This window comes from Ascidiella aspersa, chromosome 1 (assembly GCF_963924565.1).
Source record: "Ascidiella aspersa chromosome 1, kaAscAspe10.2, whole genome shotgun sequence".
Classification (NCBI taxonomy): domain Eukaryota; kingdom Metazoa; phylum Chordata; class Ascidiacea; order Phlebobranchia; family Ascidiidae; genus Ascidiella; species Ascidiella aspersa.
Genome location: NC_139447.1, coordinates 32,818,743 through 32,833,471, shown reverse-complemented (window position 1 = coordinate 32,833,471; position 14,729 = coordinate 32,818,743). Strand labels below are relative to the sequence as shown.

General features: G+C 35.1%; 3 protein-coding genes across 3 annotated transcripts; all 3 read right to left on the bottom strand.

Moving 5' to 3' along the window:
* Window positions 1-367: 367 nt before the first annotated feature.
* Window positions 368-6,475, bottom strand: LOC146169839 (protein mono-ADP-ribosyltransferase PARP9-like). The gene is made up of 2 exons (XM_083390515.1): window positions 6,291-6,475; window positions 368-467 (listed from the first exon to the last, which is right to left on the bottom strand). Exons 1-2 carry the CDS (start codon window positions 6,473-6,475, stop codon window positions 431-433), a joined length of 222 nt encoding a protein of 73 aa, XP_083246641.1. The 3' UTR covers window positions 368-430.
* Window positions 6,476-6,625: 150 nt separating this feature from the next.
* On the bottom strand, window positions 6,626-9,619 carry LOC146169838 (protein mono-ADP-ribosyltransferase PARP12-like). Its single transcript, XM_083390897.1, has 3 exons — window positions 9,437-9,619; window positions 8,748-9,119; window positions 6,626-6,948 (listed from the first exon to the last, which is right to left on the bottom strand). The coding sequence occupies exons 1-3, from the start codon at window positions 9,570-9,572 to the stop codon at window positions 6,800-6,802; spliced, it is 657 nt and encodes a 218-aa protein (XP_083247023.1). The 5' UTR covers window positions 9,573-9,619; the 3' UTR covers window positions 6,626-6,799.
* Window positions 9,620-9,993: 374 nt separating this feature from the next.
* On the bottom strand, window positions 9,994-13,569 carry LOC146169837 (ankyrin repeat and protein kinase domain-containing protein 1-like). Its single transcript, XM_083388874.1, has 6 exons — window positions 13,313-13,569; window positions 12,765-13,220; window positions 12,469-12,704; window positions 11,913-12,101; window positions 10,973-11,058; window positions 9,994-10,063 (listed from the first exon to the last, which is right to left on the bottom strand). Exons 1-5 carry the CDS (start codon window positions 13,510-13,512, stop codon window positions 10,988-10,990), a joined length of 1,152 nt encoding a protein of 383 aa, XP_083245000.1. The 5' UTR covers window positions 13,513-13,569; the 3' UTR covers window positions 9,994-10,063; window positions 10,973-10,987.
* Window positions 13,570-14,729: the final 1,160 nt, after the last annotated feature.

Genomic DNA, 14,729 nt, shown 5'->3' with positions numbered 1-14,729 from the left:
GTTCCAAGTCTAGTTTAAACCTTTATTTACAGTATTTTATGATATTTTTATATTTTAATTTGTGATTCAAAGTTTAATTTTAAGGAAAAGCCTCATACCACTCTATATAGGATTAATTTCTTACACCTCTTCGTGTTGACAGCGATCAATTGACGATACTTTACGGTTGATCTACTGTACTTTGAGTTTCTTTGCCTTTTCTTCACTTTTACGTCCATCACTGTGACTTTTCAATATTTCACGGATGTTTAAAACTTGCAAGCGAATAAAGTGAATCTATTTCGATCGAGTCTTGGCGACTTTCACGAGATAAGGTTTATTAATAAAGTAATGTATGTTAGCAGTTGTTAAACCTGTTGTATTGCGCCAAGTTTTCTTGAATGTTTCATAATTTTGTCTTTGTTGAACAGGCACCAATTAACAATGTTGCTCAAGATTTGTTTGCCCGGCCACCGAAATACTTCAAGCTTAAAGTAAACAAAGAAAAAATAAGACAGTATAGCTTTAATAAAGTCAATTTTGTTAAATATGGGTCAATGGTCAAACTCATGCCTTTGTATTTTACTGACAACGCATTCTGGAGAAATCTAACAAATCTCAAAAAATAAAACTACTTCAGTCGGCCAACCAACAAAATCAAACGGCGACTCCTAGGTTACGAAACACTGAGTTTAACAAAATTAAAAAATACGTGAAGGCTTAGTTTTGCCAAAAAAGTTTATTGAAAATGATTTGGGGCCGGATTAAAGTTTGTTTAAGTTATGATGCTGTTATTTAAGCTAGATTTAGCGCTTCTTGCGCTGTGGAAGACTGACTGCCAAGTGCCAAAGTACGTCGGGTACAAACGGAAAACGTATTCAGAACCCGCTTTGTTCTTTTTGACCCGCTTTGCGCTTTACTGCCTCCTTAAAAGTAACCAAACACGTTTTTAACTGCAAAAACACATCCGAAGCCCGCCTGATTCACAGTTGTTCTAACATTTTGTGCGACCCGCAGAGACCTTTCTAAGTTTGGTTTCAACCCGCTACTAGAAAAAGGTTACCGACCCCTGAATTGTACAGTATGTGTGCTTTTTCAAAGATAATTAAACTTCCGCAGTTAGTCACAACTTATTGATCTCGAACGCTTTTGCTTTCCAGTATCGTAAATATTACTTGTTGCGCATTGAATTGATGATGAATTGATGATTTAAGTATAGCGAAGCAATCCCAACCGTCCCATTGATGTTGTCAGTTTTGTAAATATATAAAATTTAGTTTTTGCTTTGTAAAGCGGTCCGCGAAAAAACAGATTTACAAATAATGGTCCGTGGTCCACAAAAGTTTGGGAAACCCTGGTATAGCCTACTTATTTGCAGTTGGGCACAACAATTGCAGCATTGTGACGTACCATAAAGTCCAAGTAGACCAGTGGTTCTCAACCTGTGGTACGCGTACCACTAGTGGTACGTAAAGTCATTTTTGGTGGTACGTAGTATGTTTTTAATTAAAATTACAGTTTTACCAAAAGGTTAAGCATTTTTTTCTATTGTAATAAACTGTACATTCATCGTAATGATTGTATAGTTAAATATGTTATGCCTCATCAATGACAGGAATTAGTATCTTTCCGGAAAATAGTTGTGCAAATTTCTTTTATGACACTATAGCAAAACAACAAAGAATCACAAAACTTGACTACCGGTATCTTGCAAAGTTAAAAATAGGAAATTTTTCGAAAGTAGTGGGCCGCGTTTGTTTCTAAATTTTCGGGCTAACTAAAACGCTAATCCGCCTTTGTTAATAATCCTATCTATACATTTTAAGTAAAGTTAAGTTTTTTGATAATTTGTTTGTACGCAACAAGACCATAAAACCTCGAGGTGGTACGTGGTGTTAAAAAGGTTGAGAACCACTGAAGTAGACCATTAATGTTACGCCACAATGCTGAAAATTACGGAACTGGCGAAGTTTTAAATTTGATGGAAGCCTTTTAACATTAATTTTGCAATTTAGGTACTATATTTGGCGGACCGGCAGGAAAGTTGACTCGGACCGGCACCGGTCCGCGGACCGGCGGTTGAGAACCACTGGTCTAGAGTGCTATACCACTTTTTTTTAAGTAACGAAACGAGTTGCTGCAATAAATAAATAAATGTGGTAGAATAGATAAAATATAGATACCTGGAAAACACTAACTCGCACCCTAAACTAAATAATGTTGTAAAATAAACTCCCGGACAAAAACGTGGTTCTGTTATTGTATTGAACTCCAAGTTTGCAATTTTAATTTTGGTAATTGCTGGTTTCGTTAATGTACAAAAAGGTGGTAGAATTCTTAACCATCAGCAGTGCCCAAAATCCAGCCATATATCAGCTAGAAAAGGCGTTTTTTTATTTTAAATTCACTGTATTTCAGATTGAAAACTTTTTTGCGCGAGGAGATGATTTGCGGCTTAAAATTGCGCGGCTGTAATAACGGTTTTTGTAAATGTTGCGCGGCTGGTAATGGAGTACTATACTGAAAACCGTGCGACGGAGCGATTGACTATATTGATGAGATTTAACTCCAACTCTGGCGACCTGGATACCCTCCATAATTTGTGGCCGCCAAAGATTAAAACCAAATTTTTTTTCGGCTGAAATCCTACGCTAAAGTAGGGCCAAAAATGACAATTTATTCGGTAACTTTGCCAGGCCGGCGATTCCACGCCAAATTACGTCACTGGTGTTATTTTGGGCAAGCATTCCATGCCAAAGATCACTGGCGGAAAGGCATTGGAATGCAATCGGGACTGGCGGAGTGGCGGGTTTTGAGAACTGGCAAAGATATTTGGCAAAAATGCACTTGAGTGCGATCGGGTATATAAACAGAAAACAAATAACAAAACAAAAACTTGGCGCTGAAACAGTGTCCTTTTTTTGGCGGAATTTTGCGCTGGTCTAGAATCCTACCACAAGTATTAAATTAATGCACAATATTTGGGTTAAGATGCCAGTTAGCATTTGGGTGTGGGTGGGTCAAGTATTGTTATATTCATTACTGCTTGACCCACCCTAACCCAAATAATGTGCGTTGTAGTAGGATTCTAGAACAGCGCCCGGAACTTTTGTATTACTTCATTTATGACCTAGCATTTTAACTATGCAATATTAGAAAGTTTGAAAACTAAACCCAAAACTTTAGCAAATGTTTTTCTTTTGTGGCAAAATTTTTGCTTCGCCCTTCACAGTGTAACTAAAAACCTCAAGCACAAATACACTGGCTTCTAAACTGCAACCTATTTTCGTCAAATGAAAAAAACAAACAACTTAAAAAGGTTGTTTAGCTTCCTAACTTGACAATTTTGATCGCCTGCAAACATAATTGTTTGAATAATTTCTTGTTATAAACTAACTTCGATTTCAATTAATTGTTATTTTAAATCTGGTAAATTAGGCAACACGGAATTCGTGAATTTACAAATGTCTTACAAAACATCATTACAGAAAAATGTCTGCGCTAAAGTTCGGATATTGGCCAAAACAGCGACATTAATTTATCGGAGCTGCTACATAAGCTGACAAAATAAGACACCGCGTTTAATAAAGAGGCATACAAATACTAGCATAACTTTGCCAGTTTATATGCGACTGCTTTAATGAGGAAATTGAGTGCTTTGCTTAACTTTTGGGGTAACGGCCTTAGAAGATTTTAATTATACAGTTATAAAGGAGAGGCACTTTTTGAATTTTTACTTTGCGAAAAACCTTTTGTAAAATGCGGTGACATCCTTGGACAAGTTTTGTGTGTTATAGTCGATTTTTTATACATTCCATTTGAGAAACAACACACAACATTGCAATTATGTTGTAGGATAAAACGAAAATATTATCTAACGCAAAGTAAAGAAAAAAAATCAAAATCATTACAATCGTTAAATTTAATGTCACGACAAAAACTACAAAAATATTTGCATCAAAAATCACAACAAACAAATAAAGCCAACCCAGCATTTGAAGAAGATCATTTAGTGGCACGCTGGATACAAAGTACACAATCATGACGTCATTAGACGTAAACAAAATCAAAATCACATTTAGTTTAAGTGCAGCGGGATTGAAGAGAACATAAAAAGTTGATTAACAAAAATAAAAATTGAACAGCGGATTGTTGTCAGGGTTAACCATCGTTGGTTGTTAGGTGGAACATTTTGTAACAATGCATGATTAATAAGGCACATGCGATTTATTTTTGATATACATAACTTTCATTTTATGTTGTTCACAACAGTGTAGGCTTCCACAATGAATAAAAGAGCACACAAAATGGAAAATATATTTAAAAATTATAAAAAAACAGCACAAAAAAATAGCTTTTGTTAGTTTGGGAAATAGCAAAGCAAATTCCACAAAATTTGTTGCTGGTGACATTACCGGGTTTAAAATGGTTTCATAATGTGATTGTGCTAGTGGAACGCTCACCAGTAGAAATACAAACACCACTTAGACACTAGAACTAAACCAATGAAATGAATAGTAAATATGCAAGATTCCTCTGTTTTGGGCAAAAAGTCGCGGTTTGACACCAAATTATGCATTACCTAAGGGCTCAGATGTAGGATGTTTAAATCTTACCGGTCTCAGATGTAGGATTTTTGGTTGAGTGGTATGAAAACTTTTCAGAGACGACGTCACGAATCGACGTCAAGTAAGTTACGTCATAAATAACTAACATTAAAAATAGCACACAATCTAATTATTTTGTTGAAGTTTTAGGTTGGAGGGGTGTGATTTTTAATACAGAAACTACATTAAAAAGATGTTATCGATAGCGCACAGCGGAAAAGCTTTTTATTGTTTTAAGTTGCCAAAACTTTTATTTTATCTTGCACTTACATCGTTTAAATCAGTGTTTCCCAACCTTTTTTAATCTAGTGCCCCCTTGGGCTTAATATTATTTCATATCGCCCCCCTCATCTTGTTTTACAGTAAAGTGTTATATTAATCTTTGTGTAACATCATATTGATTTCACTTTCGTTTCGATAAGCTGTCAGTCATATTTTAGGTTGTCTAACATACATTCACTATAGGAATTTATAGATACATTATTTCACCAGGTTATGTCATTACCAGGAAAATTTTAACTTTCTGCACCAAGAATTTAAATCAGGGGTCGGCAACCTTTTTTGGTCGTCAACGAAACTCAGAAAGGTCTCCGTTGGCCGCATTTTTTCATCCATACTACTAATAGAAAGTGTAATAAAGCTACCTTGAGGAAACACGTTAACCTTAATAGATAGTGTAGTGTTTGTTAATGTTTTTAAGCCCGGGCGCACCAGGCGAGCGAAGCGATCGCGATTTTTGGGGGGTATACCGGCATTTCTTTTAAATTTCCTGCTAGTTTTTATTATTACATTGCCAAAAAAAATGTTAAAAATATATGTGTAATATTTTTTAAGACATTTTCCGTTTTTCCGTGACGCACTTGGTAGCCTTTCACGGCGCAACGGTAAAGAAGCGCTGATTTAGTCCAGAAACAGCTTCAAAATGTGTAAGCAAACTGGGCGTAGAAAGATCATATAATTTTCGACGTACTAAAGGTAAAATAGTCAAAAAGTATTTTAAATGAACTCATGTCTAGTTGTCAAAAGGGCGCGGCTGGCCGAATCCGGCGACGACCCCTACTTTAAATATACAAACATTTTGCCGCGTATAAAACGGTGAAACGCAACAACAAACTTAAACATAAGAAAGCCAATTATTGCGTAACAATGGTCGGAAAACTACTACAAGTTCGCAGTACGGAAGTTGCCATAAGGTTAAAAGTTACCTACAATGCTGTTTGTCACTATTTTTATGTGAACCTTTTACAAATTTTTTTCATCAGTACTTTCATGTAACGCCCCCTTATGTGCGTTCAGCGCCCCCTTGTAACTCGCCAACGCACACAAGGGGGCGGTACCGCCGACGTTGGGAACCTCTGGTTTAGATTATAAAATACAAGTTTTGGGGCATGGTCATTGGTCATTGAAGGTAAAATTCTGTGACGTTAAAACTAACAAATGAGTTAGGTATCGATGGGCAGCGATCTGATATTATCGGACATCGGTAGTGTCGTGCGGTATTCAGCAAACATTTTAAAGTTAAAAATAAATTCATTATGTGAGTGTCAATATGCAACCCTAATCACGTAATGATTTCTCCAAAACAAGCCCTATATTTCTCAACTCTAGCTATTTTTGCGAATTCTCTCCAGCATTTCCTGTTTGTTCCAGTCATAAGTGATGAGGTATGTCGGGTAAGTGCTGGCATCTTCGAAGACAACATACCTGCTTGGGTTGGCGAGGTTGTCTACTGTGCTGTCATATGGAAAGCCGTTTGCTTGCTTTGGCGCCGAAACCATAGAAGAGTTGCCCTGACAATATATCCCGGTCACAACTTCGGCAAGGAACAAGTGCTTAGGACATTCTTCGTCAAATTGAGCGGCACGGGTCAAAGTCGTATCAAAATCCATTGCTTAAAAAGAAAAATCATAAAACAGGTGCAACTAGAAATTTATTGTAGTAGAAGTTGGCCTACCAAATTTACAAAATGCTCGAAAGTTGTATTCGCAAATATAGCCAGATCGATATTCGGTAGTACAATGCAACAGATATTTTGATGCTGGCAATTTGGAGCCCATAGCAGCCAAGCGTTGTTCAATTTTCTTTTTGTGGGCCTGAAATTCCCTATAAACTGCTGGCTTTTGGACTCGCTCAATCTAAATATAAAAGAAAAAAATTGGACAATGCTACAGTAAAACAAATAACACTTAAATGGTCTGTATGCAGTAATAAGCTTATACACACTGTATTAAACTTTTTACCATAACCACATTGTATATGTTGTTTAGCTTGGCAAGTACTTGTTGGTACTCCAGTGAGTTTGAAGGAAGCACAATTTGTTTCCGAGAGTGAACTCCCATGTCCTCCCAATAAGCTGGAAGGTCTAGAACAAAAACAAGGTTTGTTGAAAAACAACGGACAGTGGATAATATATTGAATAAATTGACCAACGACCATGATACACTTATCATTGTTTAAACCTGTGTAAATTTAAACTGATGGCTGGGGAGTCAAAATTGGACTCATGTAAGACCACTACCGGAGACAGAAGTTTGACGTGCGCAGTACCAAGTTCGAAACTGATAAGGCCGCAAACATTAAATTGTATTTGGGGTAGTGCAAGTTTTTAAACTTTTTTTTTTTGCTAGCACAATACTGAAAAAGTCAGCGCTAAATTATCTACACAACAACATTTTTATGACCTGACAAACCAGTTTTGCAATGCTTTAAGTAAATGCCTTGACTTGAGTCCAGTCACTGATTCTTTATCACATTGATTCTTAAGATATGTGCGTGCCGCGAAACTTTTAGTAATTGTGGAAGATCCCACATTTGTTTAATGTGATGATTTTCCAACCATGTTTAGTGAGTGGTAGAGTTATACCTAATTTAGTGACATAACTGAGTGAAATACAAGCTGAACTCATTGGAATTGGCTATATTAGCCGTTAAACCAGGGGACCGTTTGACTATTCCGGTTTAGGTTCGTTTCTTGTTCAAGGATTTTTTCGAAATCCTCTTCAGTTCCGGTTGCGGTTTTGAGCAATTTAAATGTTCCGGTTCAGCTCCGGTTCGACCATCGTTATTTTAAAACCGGTTTAAAAAGTTCCGGTTCGGATACAATATAAGTTGCGTTAAATCTATAAAATGTGGGTCAATAAATGTGGAGACTGATCTTTGAATTGTAAGTCATTTAATCTAAGTTACGTGACGTGTTAAAAAAACAGCAACCCATTATTGAAATATTTGTAAAATAAAATATCAACGTTGTTTTAATCAATATTTATAAGTTTCGTCATAAAATTTCGAACATGTCGTACTTTAACTTTGTAAAAATACAAGTTATGGCGTCATGCTGGAGTGAACCGCTTTTGTGACAGGCTCGGGTTCGGTTAAGGTTCATGTTCTATCAAATTATTCGGTTCAGTTTCGGTTCGGCTCCTTGAAATCTTACAAAAAATGGTTCAGGTTTGGTTACGGTTCGGAAATAATTGACCCGAAACCGGTACATAAATTTTCAGTTCGTTTCCGGTTCGACTCCCTGTTTTAAATCGACTTCCCAGACCTGCTTACATCATTAGTTAAAATTTATGAAAATAATTAAATCAAGACATTGTCGTCTAAACCAGCTGAATTTTAATCACAATGTAAAATTATTGAAAAGGTCGTTAGTCCGAATTTAACCAAACCAAGCAAGTCAATTTTATATGCTTTAGTAAAGAGTTTGTACAAAGCAAAAATTAAAAAAATAAAACAATAAATTTATGATGCCCGTAACATATTATAACATTTTAGTGGAAGAGATTGCAATACAACTTCACAAAGTAATATCAGATTATGAGTTTCTAAACCCTTAAAATATTTGTTATCTCTTAGAGGTAACGTAGCCTGCAAAAAGCTGATTAATTTAGTTTCATCTCTTGATGACTCTATTGTTTGTCATTGCAATGGTTTAAATGACTAGTTTTTATTTGAAAGTATAAATATTATAATACCAATATAATATTCAATTCCCTAGTAATTATTCTTTGTTCACCTTGAAAAAGGTGACTGGTAAGGGCCACCGAAACGTTTAAGAACACTTACGATTAATATGAGTGATTATTATAAATGCCAAAATTTGTAAAGAAACATTAAATTTAAAATAATCACCTTGATAACTTTATACACACTTTGGTTTACCTTTTTTCTCGCTTGGTGTTTGTTGAAACATTGGTATTGAGGGTGCAATGACTTTTGGTGTTGCTTGGGCAGATGGAATAGGGTGAGGCAATTGGTAAGTAAGTTTACTGCAGGTGTAAGTCACAAGGTATGAAGGGTAGGCACTTGCATCATTGAACACAACAAACACAGTGGGGTTGATCACATTATTAACAACGCTGTTGTAATGCAAGCCATTTGGCTGCAGTGGAGCAACTCGCATAGAAGGCTTGCCTTGGCAATATTCTCCGGTTATAACTTGTGCCACAAACATTTGCTTGAGGTTGCCTTCTGCGTATCCGTGTGAATGTTGAGAAGTTGTGGCAAAGTAAACTCCACTGCCGTATGCGGTCCCTAGTAAAATTAACCCACAAAACATGTGCAAAGAAAGCATGAAACTCATAAGGTCTATATATTATGCAAATATATTTAGTGATATTTACAAAACATTGCAAGATAAGATGCATATTGTAGGGTAAAAAACAATAACAAAAATATATTTTAATAATTTATTTGCACAAAATTGACAAATGACTGTGAGGTCATTTATGTACTAAAATAAAAAAAAGAATCAAATAAATTGAAGAACAAGCTTATACAATGCTTAAATCACAAATTGCTTTGAGCAAAAGAACTTCTCAAAAATTGTGAATTTTGAGAAATTAACTTACCATTAATGCCAGCATGTCCTCTATCGAAGTTGTAATTGCAAATGCTGTCACAGTTATTTGCTGAAGTCCCGTGGAAAAGCTCTCTTGTCACCAATTTCTTAGAGCCTTTAGTGACTAAATTGTCCGATACTTTCATATATTGGAAATAAAACTGTTGGTAGAGTGTTGGGTTTTGGACACGTTCAATCTAAATAAGTAAAAACATGCACAAATTGATGACTTCTTACTAAAGATTCAAAGATAACCATTTAGGAATGTATACCTTAGTTATATTAATAAAAAGTGTTTTATTGCACAAAGTATGAACACGCTTGTACTCTGACGAGTTTGGTGGAAGAAGAACTTTCTTCATAGACAAACCTCCCATGTCTTCCCATTCAGCTGGAACAACTAAAAACAACTTGTTCGGTAAAATGCAACGCTTGACAAAAATATGATCTCAAGACCTAAACTGATTTCATATTCCTTATTAAATTTGTAAACCTAAAAATCACAAAAACTCTTTTTTTGTAAACCTAAAATCACAAAAACTCTTTCAATATTAATATTTTGTTTTATTACCTTGCTGCAAAACAGTTGGTGTTTGCACAAATGACTGAACCGGTGGTGTTTGAGGGTATCGGTTTCCTAAAAAAACACACAACAATTTTTTTCAATAAAAACAAAACACTGAACAACTAACATTGATGGTTAAACACTTGTAGTGCATGTTCTAAACTTAGCTTGTTTAACAGGTTCACTCTTTAAACTTTAAACATTCATGCCATAGGTTTTTTCAACACACTGAATGTTGTTTAACTTTGTTTCACAATTTAAGATAGAAGTTTGTAAATAATATTTTTTAAATTTAGAACAACTTTAATTCAAAACAACATGGATTTCATAAAGGCATTACTTTGTGCTGAGTTATAAGTGAACGTTGTTAGAAAAAAAAGTTTTTGGTAAAAAGGCAAGCAGCATTTTAATAAAAGGCAAGCAGCATTCAAGCAACGGTGGAGTGCCTATCACTTTATTTATTTTTGTAATGTTGAATACTAAAGATAAAACGATATATCGGTTTACGGATAATATCGGCCAATATTTGGCTTCTACCGATATATAGGTATAGGCAAATGTAGACCGATATTTTGGCCGCTATTTTAATACAAAATTATGATATAATTTTTCCTATACAATAAAGAACTTCGATCAAAAAATTTGGGGTTTTATTGTACACCAAGTTAATATGCAAAATAACAGTTTAATAATTAATAAAGGTATTAAAACTAAAACGTTATTTGAATTTTATTTTCAATTAATTTAAGTGTTGAATATTTCCTAGATATATAAAAAACATCGGGTATCAGTATCGGCCCAAAAAAGTAATATCAATCGATCTCTATTAAACACCTTGTAGTTAGATAGTATAAAACCTCCGACAGGATGCCAATTGTGGCTTAAACTAGTTTTCAATTTTTACTGAGCAAAACATTTTACCGCATTTTCTTAAACTTTGACATATTTTTTTAAAACAAATTAAACAATCGGCAAACTTACTTTTAGGTGGTTGTTTCACAAAGTTTTGGGATGGTTGGATGGTTTTGGTTGGTTTGGTTGACTTAAATTATTTGAAGTTTGTTCCTCTGATGATTTTAAAGCATGTGAAAGTAAAAAACATTAAAAACACATTTTATTTTTAGTTTAACAAAATGCATAGCTTTTACAAAAAGTATACGACAGACTAGACAGTATGTAATGTGCACAATGTTTGAATAATAAATAAAGATACAGGAATTAGGACAGCGGTTGATAGAATGGGATTTGTCTAGACCAAAGGTGACCAATATACAGATCACACATGCGGCTCTTTAACTGGTTTTATGTGGTTCAAGTGTAAGTGAAATTCGATGTAGTCGCCAATTTACTTTCTTACTGACTTTTGCAAATCTGCCTCTAAAGAATATCTTAAGTGACTCTCATACATGTAAAACAATTTCTCTGATTGGCAACAATGGAATACCAGCCAGATTCGAAGAGGATTGCTTAAGGCACAGATAGTCCAAAGTCCCGCTAAGTACTGTAACACACATGGCAGTATTGTCTTGTAAATTTTTCGTTTTTATGTTGATGTGTAATATTTAAAATAAATCAGGTGGAGCAGTATATAATATGTACATGTCAGTAAGATACAGTGTCTTTTTTTGCTCATTAGGAAAATGTGGCTCTTAGTTGCTGACTGGTTGGCTACCCCTGGTCTAGAAGTTAGGTCCGCGTACCATATTTAAATGCATTTACTGGCAATTCTTGGTATCTGGGGCACATGATCAATTTGTATATATATATAAGTAAATATTACACTCATGTTTTTGCTTTCCTTGTTTAAAATATGATGAGATTACTATCAAATCATGAAATCAAAACGTTTTCCCAAGTAAAACAAATAGAAGTTTAGTTGGCAATGTATGTGATAACTTGACAAGTGAAGCAACAAACTGACCCGATTGGGAAAATGCTGTTTGTTTGGTTGAACTCATCAAAGTGGATTCTTCAAAGGGGGAAGTAAAGGAAGATAAGTCAACCAAAGTCGAAGGATCTGCAGTTTTCTCAACTTTAACAAGTTCTTCTTTGAGTTGTTTTATTCCCAAGTCTCCTGTCTTGTCCCAGACTTCAACTAACTCGCTGAGAACTTAAAAAATTTGCAAAGTAAAAATAAATTAAAAAATGTTGAATAATATGTTTTTTTTTGGAGAAAACCAGACTCGCATTCAGTGAATTGCCAGTGATAAGTAGATCTGTAAAAAAGGAAAATGGTTCTCAACCTCTTTTTCATTTCACCTTTTGTAATTGTCATGTATTTTGCGCCATACCCTCAAATACTTAATTAAAATCATACCTAAAGCAATTCTCTTTTTCTCAAAAACCAATCAACCCATATTTGATGGCAAGGTTAAAATTCTCAAGAGTGAACATAAACTGGAAGGATTTAGGATTTTAATTTGGGGGAGTGTTGAATAAAATGATGCTAAAGATGCGAGTAGTCGAACAAGCATTACCTTTTGTGCTCGTAGGTCGCTCTTTCGGGTCCAACTTGGAACATTTGTGCATTACGTTGCGCAACTTACAAAATATTTCTTGGTCATTGTCGGTTGTCAGCAACTTTTCTGCTTCATCGACTTTGCTAAAATCTGGTTTCGGATTCCCGTTCAAGATTTGGATTTTAACAACATGGGGTAGCATGTCGGCGTAAACCCGTGTTTGAGACAATACCTCAAACATGATTACAGAACAGCTGCAAAGCATAAACAAGAAGTTTAAATTCATTTTTAACACAATTATAATGTTTTCCCACCTGTATATATCCATGCTTGGATGTGGTTTTAGTTTGTTATCCCTAAAACATTCAGGGGCGACATAATACGCTGTGTATTGACTTGTAGGTTTGATGTCCAACGTTGTCGCAAGATTAGTGGCCGCAATGACATTAACAGCCCCAAAATCACACAATTTAACATTTAGCTTTCTATCCAGCAAAATATTCTCTGGCTTTAAATCTCCGTGGCAGAAAACTTGACCGACTTTGTGATAATGAAGGTGATTCAATGCCAAAAATATTTGGTGACAAATTTGATATTTTAAGCTCATTGATAGATTTCTTGAATTGGTGTGAAGTAATCCGTCAAGATTTCCACCTTCTAGATATTCGAGAATAATGGCAAAGTTATCTCCTTGCCATTGAGAAACTCCATGTATTTTAACGATGTTTGAATGTTGGATACGAACTAATACATCGGCTTCTCGTTTCAAACTAAAACATAAACATTATTTTGATATGTTTTATTCTAAAAAATAGTTTTCAAGTTCATGTTTCTACAAACTCTTAAAAAGAATAAAAAATACCTTTCAATTGCGCTTTCTGTTTTCTCTTTGCTGCCCACTAATGTTATACATTTTGCGGCAACTTTCCCCAAAGTTTGATGAAAACAGCGGCGCACGGCCCCATAACTTCCACGACCCAAATAATCCTCAGCACTTAATTGTGTCTTCAAATCTTTGCTCTCAAAATGAAGAAGTTGCGAAGATAAATTGAACCTATGCATTGATTCCACATTTGGTCACAATTAGCCTGAAAATTCACTTCAATTCTAATGAATAAAAACAAACTAAAAACACCATACAGATGTTTAGTGAAGATTAAATACCTGACATTGACAAGTTAAGGGGTATTTATCATTTTAATCTAATTTGTTCGTAATTTAGTATGAAACTAATTATGACTACTGGCACTAATGTTGCAAGTATCAAAACACAAATTATGCTCTACCCCAATTTGTGTGGTTAAATTAAACAAAAAAGCCTCTCATTCATCATTCTATATCAGGGGTGGGCAACATACGGCCAGCGAGGGGATTTCAGGCGGCCTGCAGACAGTTTCCGGTCTTACATGATAATGCGGCCTACGGCAACAATCTACAATCCCCTACTACTTGCTTAATACGGCACGTACATTATGTTAATCAATTCATTAAATACTGTTTTGGATTAAATAAAAATAAAAAATATTACATTAAATACAAATTATTCCAAGGTTGTATAGGTGGAAAAATACACAATTATTGTATCGATTTAGGAATCCGGCCCCCAAGTACCTTATTTTCCATATCAGGCCTGCCGTTTTGAGAAGTTGCCACCCCTGCACTATAATGATGTACAACATCTGCAGTTAAAGTCTCCCTTCAAAGTACATCACATCAAAATAAAAACCAGTTGGTCATAGGCCGCAAAATAAAAGCAATCCTTTACCCCGCAGGTCCAATTGGCATACTGTGGTAGATGCATACCCGATATTTCTTTGAAAGAATTTGTGTGCGCATATGAATTGGTATATTGCGTACTTAAACTTGGAAAAAGGCAAATTGTGGTATGATTTCCAACCTAAGTTGTGCAAAAAGTATAATTGCACACCTCAAAATTTGGTTCTGCACACAAGATATATTAACACGAATTTCCATGAAATGCAGTCTGACCGTCAGATTGGAAACTTTCAATATTGTGCCCCAGGGAGATATCACACTTCGCATTGCTATAAGAAATTCTGATTTACACTCTAAAAATGTGGGGAAGTTTTGCGCAGATGGACTGAAATATCCTTTTATGAGCCATGCCCATGATGTAAAGTAATAGGTGTTATATGGTTTATTCCTCACATTTATTTGCAAGATCATTACCAAACTGCAACAGAATAGTGTGATAACCCACTTTAAGAAAATGAAGCTGCTGTCCGAATTTCACACTAACAATGTCCTAATCCTAAACC

Bases quoted from the DNA above. Each gene is read 5' to 3' on its own strand.
- LOC146169838 (XM_083390897.1), bottom strand. From the start codon at position 9,572: ATGAAAGTATCGGACAATTTAGTCACTAAAGGCTCTAAGAAATTGGTG. The intron at 9,120-9,436 runs GTAAGTTAATTT...TAATTTTACTAG, and splicing joins AGGACATGCTGGCATTAATG to GGACCGCATACGGCAGTGGA. The intron at 6,949-8,747 runs GTAAACCAAAGT...TTTTTGTTCTAG, and splicing joins AACACCAAGCGAGAAAAAAG to ACCTTCCAGCTTATTGGGAG.
- LOC146169839 (XM_083390515.1), bottom strand. From the start codon at position 6,475: ATGGATTTTGATACGACTTTGACCCGTGCCGCTCAATTTGACGAAGAA. The intron at 468-6,290 runs GTATGTTGTCTT...GTTTACTTTAAG, and splicing joins AACCTCGCCAACCCAAGCAG to CTTGAAGTATTTCGGTGGCC.
- LOC146169837 (XM_083388874.1), bottom strand. From the start codon at position 13,512: ATGCATAGGTTCAATTTATCTTCGCAACTTCTTCATTTTGAGAGCAAA. The intron at 13,221-13,312 runs GTATTTTTTATT...TTTATGTTTTAG, and splicing joins ACAGAAAGCGCAATTGAAAG to TTTGAAACGAGAAGCCGATG. The intron at 11,059-11,912 runs GTCAGTTTGTTG...TAAAATCATCAG, and splicing joins AACAGCATTTTCCCAATCGG to AGGAACAAACTTCAAATAAT.